Source organism: Neolamprologus multifasciatus, chromosome 23 (genome assembly GCF_963576455.1).
Source record: "Neolamprologus multifasciatus chromosome 23, fNeoMul1.2, whole genome shotgun sequence".
NCBI classification, from domain to species: Eukaryota; Metazoa; Chordata; class Actinopteri; order Cichliformes; family Cichlidae; genus Neolamprologus; species Neolamprologus multifasciatus.
In genome coordinates, this window is record NC_140460.1 from 21,716,990 (window position 1) to 21,736,238 (window position 19,249).

General features: G+C 40.2%; 1 protein-coding gene across 1 annotated transcript in view; it reads left to right on the forward strand.

Annotated features, from left to right (window-relative positions):
- Nucleotides 1-13,767, forward strand: part of LOC146491522 (Krueppel-like factor 7) — a 59,456-nt gene extending 45,689 nt beyond the window's left edge. The window contains exon 4 of the mRNA XM_085150870.1: nt 983-13,767. Coding sequence (XP_085006996.1) covers nt 983-1,034 — 52 coding nt within the window. The 3' untranslated portion in view covers nt 1,035-13,767. The remainder of the gene's footprint in view (nt 1-982) is intronic.
- The last annotated feature ends 5,482 nt before the right edge of the window (nt 13,768-19,249 follow it).

A 19,249-nucleotide genomic window follows, 5' to 3' on the forward strand; every position in this document is an offset into this window, starting at 1 on the left:
AGTGTCATACTCATCTGTAACTGCTGGGAGTGATGCACTTTAACACTAGCGTGCTGTGGTTATTTATTCTGTCATAACAAAGGGACATAAAACAGCAGCTATTTTCTTAAACTTAGCCTTTTTTCTGTTTAGAGACACTTCCTAAAGCATTAGAAGCTTTGGAAAATACTGCAAATTGGAAGCTGTGTGTTTCTTTTTTCTGCACAGCATTAGTAAATTTATCCACTTTACTCAACTCTAAACCAGCCTCCGCCTCCATCTAAAATATTTCTCACACACTAATCAGCAAAACATCCAACTTCCAATTATCTAAAAGAAAGCAACACTTTCTTTTTGGAAAGCACTGCTTCTCTGGGGAACGGAGCTGTAGTGTTGGTTCAGCAAGCATGCCATAGAAACGCTGTTGATCTGGAGATGAAAAAGTAGGTCTCATAATGGCTGCATCTGTATGTAAGCAAGTGTGGCATAAACAAAACACCAGCTGAAAGCATATATTATGTCAGTTTGTGGCAATCAGGTTGAAATAATCATTAGTAAAAATTATTTTTAAAACCCTCTCGGAAAAAAAAAAAATAGGCCGATGTACTTCCAGAGCAATTCCATTTTTCACTGTGCAGCTACGCCCCAGCAATTCTGCAAGCCTGATTTCAGATGAGAGGCTTTGATTCATCTAATTTAGCTATCGTTTTACAGCACATGTTTTGCATGCTGCTCCTCCTCCCCACCACTACCACCACCACACTGTTTCAACAGATCCATCTGCGGGCTCTCTAGTTATTCATGCCGCAGCTGAAGTCATTAGGAGTGCTGCTGAAAATGCTGATTATGAATTAGTTACACATATACTAATTGCGTGTGCATTAGTGGCTCAGCACTCACTAGCTAACAGCAACATTTAGCTCAATCGACAAAACAAACTTCTTCCCCTTGCATTGGTAACGAGCTAACAAGCTGTTCTCTGTTTCTCTCTCTTTGGTTGCAGGTGTTTCTCGCGGTCGGATCACTTGGCGCTACACATGAAGAGGCACATCTGAGAGATTCGGGAGAGGTCAGCGGGAGAGTGGATGGAAGAGAGAGGAAAAGGATGGAGGCAGAGTGGAAGAAAGAGAGGGAACGTCTGCAGAAAAATAACACCTTGGATTTCAGAGAGAGAGAGCAGGACGGATTGAAAAAAAAAAAAAAAAGAAAACACAAGATCTGGTCTTTCTCGACTGGAGAAATTGAAACCACACAGGGACTACAGACAGAAATACAGGCAGACAGACAAACTGATCCTAAGTGGCTCTGTCAATCTGTGCACGACCAGTTGGTCCATGATTCCACGGTGACACATCTTCACCTCACAACCATCCCCCCAACTCCCCTGTGTCGTTGTGTGGACTATACAGACGCTCCATCCCACCCTTCATATGTGTCTTAGAGGGGATGTGACATGACGAGTGGCGGGCCACGTGCCTGTAGTTGGCAGCTTTTTATTTCTCACCCTTTGCAGTCTTTGCCTTGCTGTGGTCCCTCTGTGAAATGCTTCCAGCCCTGTTCATGCAGCAGTGCTCCACATGCCAGCTAGGACACCAATGCCAAACTGGACCAGTTGTACTGTAACTCTGGTGTACTGCGAGGAGTACTACTGTTACAACACATATTATTGAAAAGAAGAGTTCATTCATTGTCAATAGCAGTTCAGCCAAGCAAGCGCAAAGGCTGACTTTCACTCCCTCAATACTCGCCACACCCTTTAGAATTCACCATTTCTTATATATCCAACAGATATTTGACAGTTTTCATCAAGCGTCTGTCTTATCTGCCAACTGAATCCATTCATAAATCCCTATGACTTCATGGCATATGAGCACTTGCTTGAATGGAGCGTTCCATTAGATTTCGAAGACTTGAAAATGGGAGTGTGTCCCACTGATGTGCTGTGAAGACTGACTGAGGTCATGTAGGCGGTTAGCTTGCTCTATGAACTTCCTTTTACCGGTTACGACTAGGCAAGGCTAACTTACCTACACTGGGAAAGACTCCTAGAACATCAGCTGGAACTGAGTGGTTCAAGAGATGCGAGATGGCTCTTAGGAGTGTTTTTCCTCTCTGGGATCTTAGCTCTAATGAGTTGTTGTCAAAAAACTGTTGCACAATTGACTCTGTTGGCAAACTTTTGTAAAAATGTATCCACTGTCTTGAACCGGGAATTAATTAGGGACTCAACAAACGCTGGCTTTCACGTGCCAAATGAGCGTGGACAGCCAAATGCACAAGTTGAAGCAGCTAGCTAGCTGTGATAGCACACCGAACACAAACAAAAATCACTATGTACGTAAAGGCTATTTTATTTCTAGGAAATAGTTCTCCTGGTTTTTTTTGAAGAAAAAAAAAACAGTTAAAAAAGACAGCGTTGGAGAATTCACTGGCAGCCAAAAAACAATTAAACAAAAAAAAAACAACCTCTGCAGTAGATGCCCAAAATGATCTCTTTGCACTTGAGAGTGATTGGCAACTAACTAGCCACTAGGTTCTGTCCTTTTCATACCATCCTTGCATACTACTTTTTCCAATTTAGCAGCTCTTAGCCTTTTCAGAAACAAATAATTTTAAAAAAAGCACCATTTAACAGCTCTTTAAACATGGCCCTATGCAGAACAAAGGACATTCCCGATCAACATGTAGGACTGAATGCAGATTTCTACTCTGCCAGAAATAGAAGAACTTTTTGGAAGAAACAAATTTAACAAACTGGGTGGCTCTTCTCAGAGCAAATCAGCGTGAATGTATTATTGCAGGTCTAAACATGTTGCTGGGCCCAGAGGTGTGGTTGGTAAGATCATACAAGGCACCATTTGTATTTATACTTTTTTACTGTTAAAATGAACAATGGGATTTGGAAAACTAGCTAGTCACACCTGGTAACTTTTACTGGACCACTAAGAGGTCATGAGTATGGATTTCCAGTGGGTCTGGAGTGTGTTAGGGGAGGATCGGATCTGCTCAGTCAGCAATGATAACTGCCCCATCAGCTCACAAAACTGCAGTGGAGTGAAACCCACACGCACAAAGAGACACATACATTCACTCTGAGAAAACTGGAATTATCATCTGTCCTGTGTGACCAGACTTTACTTAGATACAACCAAGACTGATAAAAAGGTCATAAATGTCTTCGTGTCGCAGATGAAGGTAAACACAGAAGAGAGCTTGAACAAAAGTAGACTGTGAAGATACTGACGAAACTTTACTGAGGACAGTTGCGTCAAAGCGTAAATTCTTTATTTTAAGACTTTAATTTGTGTGCTTCGCTTTGAAGCAAAAGTTAACCTGCATCTGTTTGCATTTTGGAACAAAAGACACAACATTTACTTTCCTCTGTTACACCGGAGGCACATAACAGTTTGCGCATTAGTGCAGTCTAGCTCAATATTTTCTAGACACGATATAGTAGTGGCTCTGAAGGTAGATACAGCGTCAATAACTCCTTCACGTAGTGAACTTATTCTAAATGTGGAAGCAAGTCTGACGTTTATTTGTTCTTGAGCAAATACCTGTCAGATAACTTGGTTTTTCTCTCTCCTGTCTTTGCAAGGTCCATTTGCAAAGACAAAAGAGACTGACCACTTAGTTTAAAGGAGGCCAAATTTTTTCGCAGGCCTTCCAGATTGAAACTACTGTTAGTATTTAGCTGTGTCTCAACTTGCATACTTCCATACTTGCTGTTGCAGGTGTGTTCCTTGAGGAAAATCCATTAGCTAAGTGAGGCATGGTAAAATGCTGCTATCCACTTGTTAAGTCCGACATTATTAGCCATTTCCAGGTCTAAATGCTGCTTCCGTTTGCAAAACATCAAGGCACCTTTAAAACAGTTGAAATTCTTTCAGCTCAAATAAAAACAATTACTATGGCTTTCTTTCAAGTATAACAATAAAGATTCATGTCCAGCCATCCATGAAACGGAGTTAGTAACTTTAGCAGGGTTAGATGTTAGGAGGAAGTTAGCAAACTACATATAACATGCTCTAACTCATAGGTGTCAAACTCTGGCCCGCGGGCCAAATTTGGCCCGCAGACTAATTACATTTGGCCCGCGAAGCCATACCAAATTACTATTAGAGCTGGCCTACTGGTATTATACAGCTAATATATATATTGTTTACTATTAAGCTTTGCTCGTTCCATATTCAGTTTTCCAGCAAAACTTATTTGAGTCCATAAGAAAAGATTCATTCTTATATCTGGAGGAAGTTTTTTTTTCAATAAATATTAATGTTAGCCTGCGACTTTGTTCCAGTTTTAAATTTTGGCCCACTGTGTGTTTGAGTTTGACACCCCTGCTCTAACTGAAGTATTCTAAAAATCAATAAATAAATAAATGAATAAAAAGACAATAATGCTATACCTTTGGACAACAACAAAGATGGAACACTAAATAGTAGCAATGTTTGGAGAGTTAGAGACATTTGACTAATGGGATAAATGGATATTTGCACACAATAAGTGCTACCTGGTGGCTAGCTGCAGAGCTAAAGCTAATATAAACACAATAGCACAGGGAAGATGATGGATTTAAACTGTTCTCCGTGTCGAGGAAGAAGGCGAGAAGCTGTCCACAGCTCAAGGTTAGTTATTTTTTTGCTGTGCGGTTTAGCTAAAAAAAAAAAAAAAAAAAATCTTGGTCCTAAGCTTAATATAGTCACTGAAATCTGAGCTAGCCTAAGAGTGATTCTTTGGGTTATAGTGCACATAATGAGCTTTTAAAAACTGAGCTTAAAGACGTGATGCACATGAATATTTCTAATAAAAAAAAATTTAAAAACAGCTTTTTTTCTATTAACTAAAACACAGCACAAAGCATTACAGCCTCAGACAATGCAGTAAATGCTTGGACCTGGAGACAGGGTTGATACGTCGTCACTTAACTAGCAGATTGTCAATTTATCTTCCTGCATGGAAAATTACTAACATAAGTATCGGAATTGAGACACAGAGTAGAAAATCATGAATACTGGAAGCATCTTATATTTGGAAATGATGATTTGGAAGTCTTTAATTTCGTACCAGGCTAGCAGACCCAATTTTTTCCTGCTTAGCTTCTCTCCTCATGTGAAGATGAAATGAAGAATTCAAGTTTAACCTGTGGGTTAAAATTGTATCATCGATGGCAGCTCTACGTGTGTGTATTTGAGTATTTCAACAGGGTGCGCTCCTGTTGAAGTGAACTGTTGCAAATGAGTGGGAAAAGGGGGATTTATTAATTTATTCTTAGATTTTTATTTTGTTTGGGGTTTTTTGTGTGTGTTCACGCTCCTTACTATTTAAGGATAGCGGAATATTTTGGACTGAAATTTTAAGAGTTTAAAGATATGGATCCCAATGACAGGACAGTTTAAAATTTTGCCTGACTCTTGTTGTGAGCTGACAGAAACAATTTTTCTCTTCATGTATCTGCCGGGAGCTCAAGAACTGGGATTTCAAAAGTGAATGTGTTTTCTTGGAAAGGTCGTTTCATGTCGTCTCTGAGGATGCGGTTCAGTTCTGTGTCATCTTAATGAATGATTGTTAATTCTGCCGTGCCTGTGTTTTTCTTCGTCCGTTTGTATTTGCACTCTGAATTTTTTGGAAAGCTCACTTGCATATCTGCTGTTTTCTGTCCGCTTGTGCACCATACTTCACACGACGACCCCTCGGCGATGAAACACTGGTCACGAAAGTCTGTATAGTAGCCGTTTTTTTTTTTAGCACAAAAGGTACATGCATACACGCTTCACGGATTCACATACATTGCAGATGTGCAGACAAACCTACACAAGCCGCATGCCTGCAGACACGCTCGGGCGCATCCACAAATGCGCAAATATGTACAAGCACATCTCAAATCCACGCACTCACAAAAACACACACAGACACAAACACCTATCCTGCGCTTTCCTTGTGGGTTTTTCCTACACCTTGTGAGAGTCGGAGATCCAGACTGCAGCTCTTGCTCTCAGCAGAGGGGGGTGCACACGCATTACTATGTGCGACACCACTTCTGTTTCCACCAGGTCTGAATTTTAAATCAAACACACCCCCGTTTTTCTACCAGCATTCTCTCATCACTTCCCCCTCTTCCTCCTACCCCTCCTCCTCTTTCCCTCCCTACCCCCTTCCTTCCATTTTCTCAGATATGATCCCTTTCAACTCCTCTCCTCTGTCCAAACCCCCCCCCCCCCCACCTGCCTCCCAACCACCACCCTTCCACCTCCACCTCCCTTCTATTTTTTCTCCTCTGTTCTCTTTCTCCTTTTCTTTCTCTGTAAAAAGTGTTTCAAATTTATCATTTGTATATTATGATGTATGGGTACGATAATGTTCTTTATTATGGAAAAATGAGAAAGATTTATTTTTGTTACCGGTTTGTTTCATAATTCCTTTTTTAAATTGGTATTGTAATATCTCTATGCAAGGAACTGTTCGGTGAATCGTTTTTATTTAAGAATGTAATTATGTGTAATAAATGGTAGAAGCAGTTTGGCATGGAGTATTCATGGTTCTTGGCTGGTCTGTTAATGGCAGTTTCATCCTGTAACAATATGCACCTAATCATCCATCTTCACATAGAATATTTTATGATTTCTTATCAAGTCTCAATCACAGAGCCATTCAGATTGTTAACAATACGCTCCTAGAGGACGTTCCACAAACCCTTTTGCTTTTTCTTCTGCCCAACCAGAGCACTCGCAGGGACCGAGTGATTTGGGTTTGCTGCAGTTAAACCAGCTCAGTAAAAGTGGGCAGGTAATTTCATTTACATCCTCCTATTTCTGCTATTTGCAGCAAACCACCCTTGGAAGAGTAAAAAAGGGCTCTGATTTATCGTTTCTTTTGATCAAACACGGGAAATGGGCCAGAATACCTTTACTTTGCCTCAGTGCGCACTCTCGTTGTCTCCCTCCGAGGAAGCTACAGCATGTTAATTATATCTGGTACCAACCAAGGTGATGACTTATCCGCTATTCCTGCCTTTTGCCCATGACTAGCTGATAAAAGGCTAATCGAATAACTAATGGCTAATTAGGGAGTAATTACTCCCTGGTAAATGGCCCTATACAGCGTATTAATTCTCCTTGGGTCTGGCAGTGAGAAACTCCCATAAGGTTTTTTGTTTCATTTAATGCTCCCTAATTGAAATGGGCACCCTCATCAAGAAGCTTACATGTATCTGTCGAACTTAATGTTCTTTTATCTTTAATTACAGACAGGCTGCATATTATCTACCTAAATATACCTACTATGTCAATCGCAGAGACACATTATGAAATTAGAAACGATAGAGTCATTTTTCAATAAAGGTCGCACGTCCCCTGAATGGCTTTCAATCGTCATTTTCATTCTCCGTGATGGAAATGAGGTTGTATGTGAGTTCACAGCAGAGCTAAATGGTCAAAATGTGTTCTGGCAGGAAAAAGAGCAGAGAACCACATTCACACTAGCACATATATTCATAAAAGTACCATCATACAGGGTAATGTTATTGTTGTAGGGCAATGGGCAAAATTCTTTCGGTGCATTTAACTCTCAATTACGGCAAATGCCCGTAGCAGCTTGGCAGGGCTAAGATGTTGATTTTTTTGCAGCATTTAGCTGAGCCTAACAAGAATGTAATGGGTGTTAAACAAATTTAAAATTTACTTTATAACTTATTGTGGGGAACATGAATGACTGAATTTCTTGGCAATCAAAGCCATTTCACTCAAAGCCATAAGTCCCATTTCCTCCCCCCATTTTTACACTGATGTTGTGCTATTGCCTTAAATTGCATGTTGCCTGATTTAGACCTAGAACTAGTTACAACACATTTCTACCACCGGTGTCAATGCCAGAAAGCTGGTAATGGCAATGTAACACAAAACTGTTGGCCATAACATTGGAACCACCAAAGTCAGTGGCTATGGGAGGTAGTACCTAGGTGCTATGTGCAACCACAAGAAACTTCCGAGGGATTGCAGACAATGTGAACGGATCCTGGTGGTAGTAATTTTCTTCAAATCAACTACTACTTTTTATAGTAACAATACATAATTTTCAGTCCCAAACTGTCAAAATGACAGCTTGTTCGTCAAAAGCACCAAGAAACAACTTGCTATGCACCTGCACCCGCACTGTGTACGTGAAAAAGTTTAAAAACTTGCTGATTCAACACCAGAGCCACTGATATCAGTGAATATGGGAATAGCTACCATAAAACCAAGACCTTTGTAGATGCAGACCGCACATAAAATGATATAATACAAACCAATACTACGTAATATTTTGTTCAGAATCTAAAATTGGGGATGCTTCTTAAAATACATGAAGGCTGAAATTTCACCAAAATAGCACTGACACAATGTCGATGGAAAACATATAAAAGCCTGTCTGTGAAGGTTCTCGGTCATCCAGGTCATCGTAGTCAAAGGAGCTTGCAAAGAAAAGCATCTGGACTTCTTTAAGTTACTTGAAGATGTTTCACCTCTCATCCGAGAAGCTTCTTCAGTTCTAAGGTCAAATGGTGGAGAGTCCCAGATATAAACCTAGTGGGAGTATCCCCCCACAGAGGGACAAAAGGACCCCCTGATGATCCTCTAATCGCCTGAGCCAAGGTGTGAAACTGGGTGTGGGTCCCAATCAGCCAGAGTTTCGGGTGAGTTCATTGTGAAACCTGGCCCCACCTTATCATGCAAATTCCTGAGGTCAGGTTTTCTCTAAGCATGACATCCCGGTGTACTTCAGACCCAGCAACACACTCAGACAAAAACTGGTTCACCCGAAAGACAAAACGCCAAAACACAGACTTAACAATGTGGTGTATGCTGTACAGTGCAGCAAGGAATGCCCAGACCTCTACATTGGAGAGACCAAACAGCCACTTCACAAGCGCATGGCACAACACAGAAGAGCCACCTCCACAGGACAAGACTCAGCTGTCCATCTGCATCTTAAGGATAAAGGACACTCTTTTGAGGATGCCAATGTTCACATTTTGGACAGAGAAGACAGATGGTTTGAAAGAGGAGTCAAAAAAGCCATCTATGTCCACTGTGAGCGACCATCTTTGAACAGAGGCGGTGGTTTACGACACCAACTCTCTGCCATCTATAATCCAGTTTTGAGATCCCTTCCCAGACGCCTTAACGCCCACTCACATCCTGGGCCATCTGACCTCAGGAATTCGCATGATAAGGTGGGGCCAGGTTTCACAATGAACTCACCCGAAACTCTGGCTGATTGGGACCCACACCCAGTTCCACACCTTGGCTCAGGCGATTAGAGGATCATCAGGGGGTCCTTTTGTCCCTCTGTGGGGGGACACTCCCACTAGGTTTATATCTGGGACTCTCCACCATTTGACCTTAGAACTGAAGAAGCTTCTCGGATGAGAGGTGAAACGTCTTCAAGTAACTTAAAGAAGTCCAGATGCTTTTCTTTGCAAGCTCCTTTGAATATAAAAGCCTGGTACTAGTGCCTAAAAGTTGCAGTGGCATGGCCACAATCACAAAATTGTTCCCCCCATATTAAAGCCACTAACAACAGTGGCTGTCTGGAAAGACTAAAGCAATAAATAAGCAGATGATTTGCACATTAAGCCCCCAGATTCTGTATTTCATAATCCTCTTCCTATAAAAATGACCCCAACTACTGTTGTTTAAGGTTTGTCTTAGCTTAACTTAAGCTTTTGCCCCATGCGTAGCTTGACAACTCCCTGCTAGTGCACTCAGATATGGGTGATCTCCTGCAAATCCCTCCAGGAGGGTCAGTGTTCCATGTGTTCCTTGGACATTAATTCTTCTTTTTTCCCTGTGGATTCCAGGTCATGCCCTGCCTAGTTATGTCTAGTGATGTTAGGCTTTCTGAGGTGTGCCCAATCCAGCTCCACTTTCCTCTAAAGATCTGTGTGGCTGTTGGTTCCTGATTTGTTCTTATCCACAGTCTTTTATTGACAGTCTTCTCTGGCCACTGGATCTGCAAGATTTTATACAGACATCTGTTGGTAAATGTCTGTAGCTTGTGGAGCATTAAAGACTATGTAATACTGAGTGAAATCTTGGTTGTCTCTTAAAAAGCAGTGAGACAGTTTACTTGGGTTTGGGTCTTATAGACTTGGGATGCCAGCCTAGTCTATCTCCTGACATGTAACATTATCTTTCTGCCAGTCTGATTCCTGAAACAAGTCAAGAAAAATACCTGAACATCAAATGGAATCAAGCCCAGTGGCATTTTCAATAAGTACTGTAATATATTCATAAATCCAGACACACGCACACAAAAAAACCCCTCTTTCAACTCAGTCCCATAGATTTCAATTCGTGCAAAATGCAAAAATGAAATCCACTTCATGTTTTACTAATCCCAAGTAGTTCACTGAACAAAAAACCCCTCAACTTCTGGGTTTTCCTGTCAATCTTGTGTCAATCCAAAACAAAAAGTGTGCCTGAGATTTCCACAAAATATTGAGGCCAACAAAAACAAGACACAAAATAAAGGCAAGCAGTCAACCAGCTCAAGAAGGATCAATCAGCTGGTTGGACTTATGGCAAATAGGTTATTTTGATTGTTCACACTCTTGGTTGTTCAAGTGTGCGTAATATTGGCAGAAAAGTAAGAGAACCAACAAACCCAGTAGGATTCAGTCTCTGTGGATCACGAATGCATCCATCCAATACTTATTGAGATGTCTCTTTCTGAACCAAAGCAGTGGCTTGACCAGGAGAAATATCATATCATCCCTCGAGCCATGCTAGAGGCTAAGAAAAGGATTCACACTGGAGCCTAATCTGATGGACCCGATGAAATACCATTAAAAATGGCTCACAATAGCCCCAAACCATGTCAGATCACACAGTTAGAATTGAAAATCCAAAATTAAACAACAGCCCATTCCATGTATTTTCTGCTTTCCTGATAGCACTTGACACTCAGTGAATACAACGGAATTAATGCAGCCACAGTGTGGAAAGAAGTGGATTTGTTATCCAGCTAATTACACCAGGGATGCCAAGCAGAATAATCTGAATAATAGGGAAACTGAGTTGATAAACAGAGCTGCTGAATCCTTGATTATGTGTATTCACTCACCCTGTCCCCTCACCCTGTTGCATCAAAGATAACATCTATCTAAATCAGGAAAGACTATAGGATCACATCACCCATGATAAAAGCTCATTTTATCCTAAATATGGATTTCAATCTATAGTAAATATATGAATAAACAGTAAATGCATCAGAATTTAATAAAAGGTGTCGACCTTTTTATGTGCATACACCTTTTCGTACATGCATCATTGACAACCGCATGCTTTGTATAAACAAAAGAGCTCTCTGTTTTTGGTTTTCCCAGGTATCAGGCAGGTAAATTATAAATTATTTGACAGACAAGGCCATTAAGGTTGTAAGAAAAGGCCTAGTTCTGAATTGGAAATTAAACTTAAAATGAAAAATGTATCATTTAACGATAAAAAATTCAAACCACATTAAAAAAAAATCCGCTTTTTAAGCATACTGTGTCATTGTTCAGCACCCCACAGGCGTACGACTGTGCCCTTGAATCGTCTATATCTCTGCTCTGCTATTCACCCACAAAACACCTGAGCACATTTCAGAAATGCTGTCTTTGTTTTATATACAATGACTGAGCCATGGTTCCCACCACTGAAAGAGGGTATAAATGGTGTGAAGCACTGAATTGAAGCATCTGTTATGAAAGAAACCTGAATTCTTTAGGCAAGGCAGTGATTCACCTAACCAGTAGAATATAAAGCCCCCTTTATTTTACATGAGGTTGTGCAGTAGGAAATTTCACAGAGGGAGCTGCCAATGCCTGTGGGTGTCTTGTAGGTGTCTGGCAGCCATATAGTGATGTTGTTGTCACATCTGGCAACGTAGAGATGCCGGCATACTGAGAATCTGCAACAAGTTTAAAGCCTCCCTCATTCTGTCGTAATCCATGCTCCAATCATCAGTGCTATCTGCCACTGTCTCCAGTGATAACAAGAACTCCTTAGTAAGATTATTAACTATTCAGCAGCTGATATCCATGAAGTCAGGCTTCAGTCTTTAGTGTCAAATTCAAGAGCATCAAAAATCCAAACAACGCTTTTGTCCTGACAGTGTTTGTGAGTCGTGGATTCTTTGGTTCCATGCCATGGACAGGCAAGCTCTTAGGTGTTTCCAATTATTGGGAATATGTCGAGGTGGCCCTCTGTAATTAAAGCCTAATCATGCTGGTGGATTCAGAGAAGCATCCTCATCAAGCCTTCATTACTATCCCTCCTTGTGATGCCTAGCAGCAACCCAGCCCCCTTTAGGAATGCTCAGATGGCCTAGTGCCAAATCAAATCAAGGTATTTTTTGGCTTTAATTTAAGAAGGCATTTTTGATTTTCTAACTACAATATATTGGGGGGGATTGGAGGGGGGAGGGGGTAATCCCCAGTCTCCAGTCCTATTGTTAGTCTCTAAAAGCAATTTTCTAAAGTTCTTTGAATGCAATTTTGGTTGATTCTTCTGTCATATTCTTTCAATCTGACAAAATTCTTTAAACTAATTGCTTCATCCTTTGAACAAGTTGCACAGGCAAATATGTTCATCCAATCATACACAAATATGAACCAATAAACCAACAATGTGAACCAATAAACTACTTTTGATTCAGTAAAAATTTTGTTTATCCAATGTCAGCAAGCACTTGGGGACAGTGACGAGGAAGAACTCCCTTTCAGCAGGAAGAGGCCTCAGTTAGAACTTGGCTCAGAGAGGTTTGTAGAGCAGAAAAAAGTAAAAAGTATAGAGTTGTCATTTTCCTAAAACAATGAACATTATTAGTATGAGTACAATAAGTTAATTTACTAGCTGTATACTGGAGCCTAATCAAGGACATAAGGCCTCAGCCATGTAGACCTAAGGACCTGTTGGCGACTATCTGGCAACCACTGGTCAATAGGGGAGAAAAATATATATATTCCCAGATTGGTTGAGAGGCTGCTGACAGTGGCTGTCAAAAAAGTTGTCAAAGCTCCATTCGTGGAGGTCTAGAAACCAGTCAGCAACCTGCTGGTAAGCATTAGTCACAAGGAAAGAGCATGTATTTAGTGACTAGTTGGTTGGTTGTTGCTGGCAGTCTCTAGCATCAAATTGGTTGCAAAGAGATACATGATACTGCACTGAAAACCTCCTTCACATTGCTTTGGTTGCTAGAAGGTTTCTGCAGAAGATGCCTGTTTGTCTGCAAACACTCGTAAACTGTCAAACTAGCCATCAAACAGCAGAGAAACTGAAGAATCTATTATTGTGACCAATTTCACAGAGCAACAGCCACCAACCACTCACCTGCCAGTTAGGAAAGACACATTTTTCCGATCGACAAGTCTCTAGGCCTGTGTGACTGAGGCCTAACATTCACATTCACATCTACACCCCCAGAGTGAGTTGGTGCTCGGTTGCTAGTTTGCATTTGATTGATCACTGGGGGGACTGTTCAGCTCTTCGCCCTTTTGCTTATTTGGCTTTTCATTTAGATATAGAGCTGATGTCTAGGCTCATTAAATCAGCTGTGTATGGGGTGACTCGATGACTCTAGAAAAACATTTAAACTAACCGTGGCTGATTAAAAGCTGATTCTCTCGAATGATTCAGAAGCTCAGCGGCGTATTCCTTCCTATTGGGTTTCTCTGCCCACTATTTTAGGCTAAAACGATTGTTTCTGAGATGAGCTCAATTCATGAGTTGCCACCAAAATAAACACTGTCAATCTTTGCAAGATATATATAACCTCCAACTGAATACCACGAAAACTAAAGAACTTATTTTGGACTTCAGGAAGGGCAGAGCAGACCCGGCCCCACTCTACATTCACGGGAACTGTGTGGAGAGGGTACACTTCATGAGGTTTCTGGGCGTGCAGATCTCTGATGATCTCTCCTGGACTGCAAATACCACGGCGGTGGTAAAAAAGGCCCAGCAGCGTCTCCATTTTTTGAGAGTGCTCAGGAGAAACAACCTGGAGGAGAGGCTGCTGGTGACATTCTATAGAGCTGCCATAGAGAGCATCCTAACGTACGGCATAACAACGTGGTATGCAGGGTGCTCAGTTGCAGACAGGAATGGACTGCAGAGGGTCATCAACACAGCCCAGAAGATCACTGGCTGCTCTCTGCCCAGTCTGGAGGCCATTGCAAACTCCCGATACCTCAGCAGAGCTGGCAACATCATTAAGGACTACTATCACCCCAGTAATCAACTGTTTGAACTATTACCGTCAGGCCGACGGTACAGGTCACATAAAACCAGGACAAACAGATTCAGGGATAGCTTCTTTCCCAGAGCTATCACCACAGTAAATGAGCACAAAACAATTAAACCTGCTTAACTGTACTTGCCATTGTCACTATATTATGCTGCTATTCATACTATCATTACATTATGCTGCTATCCTGTATATATTGTACTTATTATTGTCTGAATACTATGGTTGTTTTATTGTACTTTTTATATTTTACATTTATATTTATTTTGCATTTTGCACCAAGGGAGTGGCACTCCAATTTCGTTGTACTTTGTACAATGACAATAAAGGCTATTCTATTCTATATGCAACAAAGCTCTTTTTTTTCTCTCCCAGAATGGTATTGCATTCCAGCCCGGGCTGTATAATATGCATGAGTCTGTACTTGTTGTTTCCCTCCAGCTTCTAAACGCTCTTCCACTTCAGAGAGAGGTTCGAATGAGACTACCGGTGAGCTCTTGTGTTCGGAGAGAGAGACTGAGCAGCTGGGTAGGCTGGTGGCCTTGTGCTCTGAGACAGCTCAAATACAGAGTCATATGAGAGCACCTGGCCCTTCTATAAGCTGCTTGTTTGACAGACAGCACAGACACCTGGAAGCCCAATGAGAGAGTGCAGTGTAAAAGCCACTGCTGCTCTACAGAGCCATGCATTATGCAGGAAGCTCTCTCTCTCTCTCTGTTTCTCTCCCTCTGCCCTCTGCTCTGCGGTAAAAATAGATCAGCAGACCTGAGCGTTCAGCTCTTTTTTATGCTTCTCACTTTTACTTGGATCTCACCAGGTGCGGTGGCTCTTGGCTCCCTGCTCGCATTTCTTTGCCTGAATGTTTGTGTATCCGTGTGCGGGTTTAAACAAGCACGTGTTTGCACACTCTTTTGAGAGTGTGTGCATGCATGTCTGCATGTCAACCAGGGCTGTTTTATCAGTTTTCCACTGAACTCGGCTTTCAATAAAAGTGGGATATTAGTCTCACACTGGTATTTCCAACCATTGTGGTGGGGAGGATATTATTTGGCAGTCACAGGTGGCGTGGCATTTGTAAAACCGCCGATAAAGCCTACACTGCAAGACCAAAAGTATGTGGACATGGCCAGGCTTATGAGTTTGGGGCTAGTGGGGTCCCTTGCCAACATGAAAACAAAGTTAGCTTCATAAAGATGTGTCTTTTCCCGTTTGATTAGCCTGCACACAGAGCACAAACTATAACCGAAATCTAGCATCTGTGAAAAGAACTGGAACATCAAATATGAGCCTGGACCTGATCGGCCTCATCCAACATCTGCAGTAGGAAATCCCTGCAGCCACATTCCAAAACACTGCAGCGAGCTTAGCCATTAAAAAGGTTATAAACTGTAATAATTTTGATATAAATCAAATTAGCTTTTTACGTTTATCCCCATTTTGTATCTGTTGGAGTACAGATGGAGCCTTTAATACGAGACATCTTCAGAAACTGGCTGTACATATCTCAGTCTTGGGGTGTCATGTTGGAAAGATAACAGTTATTTCCGCAACTTTGAGTTTCTGATATTTTTAGATTCAACGAGAACATTACAAATAATAGATTAAGAATAATAGTGCATTAAACATTTAATACATGCATGTAAGTATGCATAAACATCCAGCCTGCACCGGCATGTATGAAAGTCCCCTGCTGCTGAGCGCGAAGGCTCCCTGAAGATCATTGATCCGTGTCAGTGACCACAGTGATCTCTGCCTTCTCCCTGATTGCCATTCTACTGCTAATTAAACAGTCCTGCTTAACGAGTTCACGTTGATAACGAGGTTGGAGGGAAAGGTCACCCTGTCACGCTCACTTCAGCTGGACACCGTCAATAAAAAACCCTACACAGAGGTAATCATCCAAAAGTTAAAGAAAGAGGCAAGAGACTAAGAAGCAGAATGTGGTGGTGCAGACTTACGTCGGCCATCAGAATTTGATTGGCTTGAAATATCACTTATTGATGTGAGGGAGAATACTGTTCAGCAAATACATATTTTATCTCTTTTAGCCATACGGTTACTAGTTTTCTGTGCTTGCTTTCATTATTTTAATTCTGTGCCTTTGAATGTTAATCCTTTGAAAGAGTATTTAGACCATCATAGAACACTAACTCTGCAGTGAAGCTCAGACTAATGAAATTCATTTTGCGCATTAGCAGCACTTTGTGATGTAATATAATGGCGGCTATGTATGTTTCTTTTCCCATTATCTATAAATTTACATAACGCATAACCGTTTTGTTTTTAATCACTTGAATCAAAAAGATTCTTAACACTGCACATGATTTAATTAATAAGTTTGTCTTTTTTTTCTTTTATTATTTTATTTGATGGTCACACATCTGTATGTTCTCGGAAACTTAAATCAGCCTGCAAGGTTGCTCTTATATATTTAAGTTTTTTATATATGTAAGGGTTCATTTTATCTTGGAATAAATTAAGATAATCTGACAGTAAATGGCAGAATCACAGACACGTCCTGTAGATGTTTTCTTTGTGTATCTCACAAGCTAATCTTCACTGTGGTCCCTCTTTCAACCTCTTTCAACAAGACTAAAGTGCTTTTGCTGTATTTTTCAAGCGAGCCTAAGAACGTCCATTGAGAAGCCTGGAGCCAAGCACACACTCACACGACCTATATCTACTATCTGGCCTGCGCATCATTTATCTTACAGCGGCAGAATCAGGATAGATTGGTTCAATTAGACTGGCCTTTAATGTAATCTGTTTAATCCATTTCTATCATCAAAGCCAATACCTACCGCTCTCCTCTGAGAGTGGGATTAGCTGTACGAGTGCATCTCGGAGCCAGCATCTCAGCTATAAAAATGCAGCCTCTGAGTCAACCAGATCTCCTCAATACTTGCAATATTTGTTTTCTTTACAAGTGGCTGTTAAGAAAACAGAGTGTCTCAGTGAAGTTTTAATGGGTGAAGATTTAAGATCCTCATATCCTACCAGAGATTGCAAGCGCTGTTTGGCACAATGCCTGGTGGCCCAGTAAAAAGACAAGGAAAGACTTGGCTTCCGTTTTATTCTCTTCAGTTGATTTCATGCCTTTAATTGGGAAAAACCAGTAGCCTACAGAGCTGCCCCAAACATTCATTAAATCTTAGAAGGTTTGTGTGTAAAGCTAGCCTCAAAAGCTAGTGTACCTCCAAATTAGTCTTATGCCAAACACATTTTAAAATTAGATAGATAGATACAAACTGTAGGCATTATGTAAACTTACATATTATTCCACTGTAAAAACATGATCTTTCCATGTGAGCTAATATTTTTCAGAATGATTTAGAATTATAAGCTAACCTAACTCACTGTGACAACCAAATGAGTCATTTTGGACACAAAGCTTCAGTTTAAGGTGTGAATTTGTAAAATTTAACCTAAATTGATATCAATAAGGTTTATTTCACAGGATATTTTAGTTTTGAACAATATTCATGCTAATTGAGCTAAATGTGAAACAGGCTAATAATCTATACAATTCAAGCTAAATTGTTAATTTTCATTCAAGTTTTTACATTATAAGAGTTAACAAGATGTGAATTTAAATTTCAGTTTAAATCTCTGGTGTTTTTACTGGTTTTACAATTCACAAACGATTCAGATTATGTCATTACAGATCATAATAATAAAATGGTGGTCTATAGTCTAATAGTATAGTTACAGTGGTTTTCATGTCAAAATGTGTGTAGGGGGTTCCAAACATTGCTTTCTATAGGGTCAAAATGATTCTATTGGGAGTTCTAGTGTTAGCTAATAATAAGTTGTGTTGTGATGCAACTTTGTTTATTCCACATTTAACAACATACACTATATGATGAACAAAACCATTTTAGCAAAAGTCATAAAATATCCGATTGGGGTTTTTTAAGGGTTTTTAGACTATTAATAATTACTATCATGCCAATTTTTGTGTTAAACAATAGCTAGCTATATGGGTTTTTATGATTATTTAGGGTTAAAACTGCCATAAAATAATACATAAGCTTAAATAGTATTTAAATAGTATTTCTTTTTTAATGCAGACATAGGTTTCAGAAGGATTAGAAAATACACAATTAAGCTAACCTAACTGATTATGCTAACACAACCGTATTTTGCTTCAAAAAGAGGTCACAAACCTTACAATCAACTTTCTTCTTTTGTGAAATGTAACTTGATTCATGAGTTAACAGATGCCAATTTTATGGGACATAAACCATCTTAAATTTAAATAACTTAAGCTAAATGGGAAGCAAGCTAACAGGCTACAATTAGATATATGCACAATAAAGTTCTGCAATAAATATGCAATACATTTGGTAGATATTAGTCAGTATTTAGTAGCAACTCAATTTGAAATAACGGCTATTTTTTCTGGTGAACCCTTTCTTAGTTTAGTTGAATGGAAATCCCCTCTTATTAACACTTATGCTAATAGCCAGGCTAAATTTAATCTCCAAATGGCTTCAGTACTACACTCTCAGAGACTGTCACTGTTTTCATTTGGGGGTTTCCATGATGCTTCTTTTATAATAGTGTGCTGAAGGAATCATGGGTCTGTGAAAATACTTCAAAAGCCATGACAAAAATTTCCCGCCCTTAAAAATATCACGGCTTTCAGCGTGGCTACAAGACTGTTTTCTAAATTCATGGATTCCATCCAACAGCAGCAATCTGCTTCTACCTGCTGAGATTTCCACAGGGAAGTGGGATTTTATACTCAATCCCCATCTATCCATTCCCCTACCCTGCGTGTTTCTGTACTCACACTGTCTGAAGAAAGAGGAAATGAGTGTGTGGGTATTTACAACTGCACACACATCTATTTTTTGGTTTGAATGCATTTTTATGATTTATACTGTACATACTCATCAGCCTTTATCGCCTTGCCCATAATTCCTGCCTTTTTAAACAGATACAAATTTAGGAATTCTACACTATGTAATGTGCAAAAAATATTATTTTTCTTTTTCAT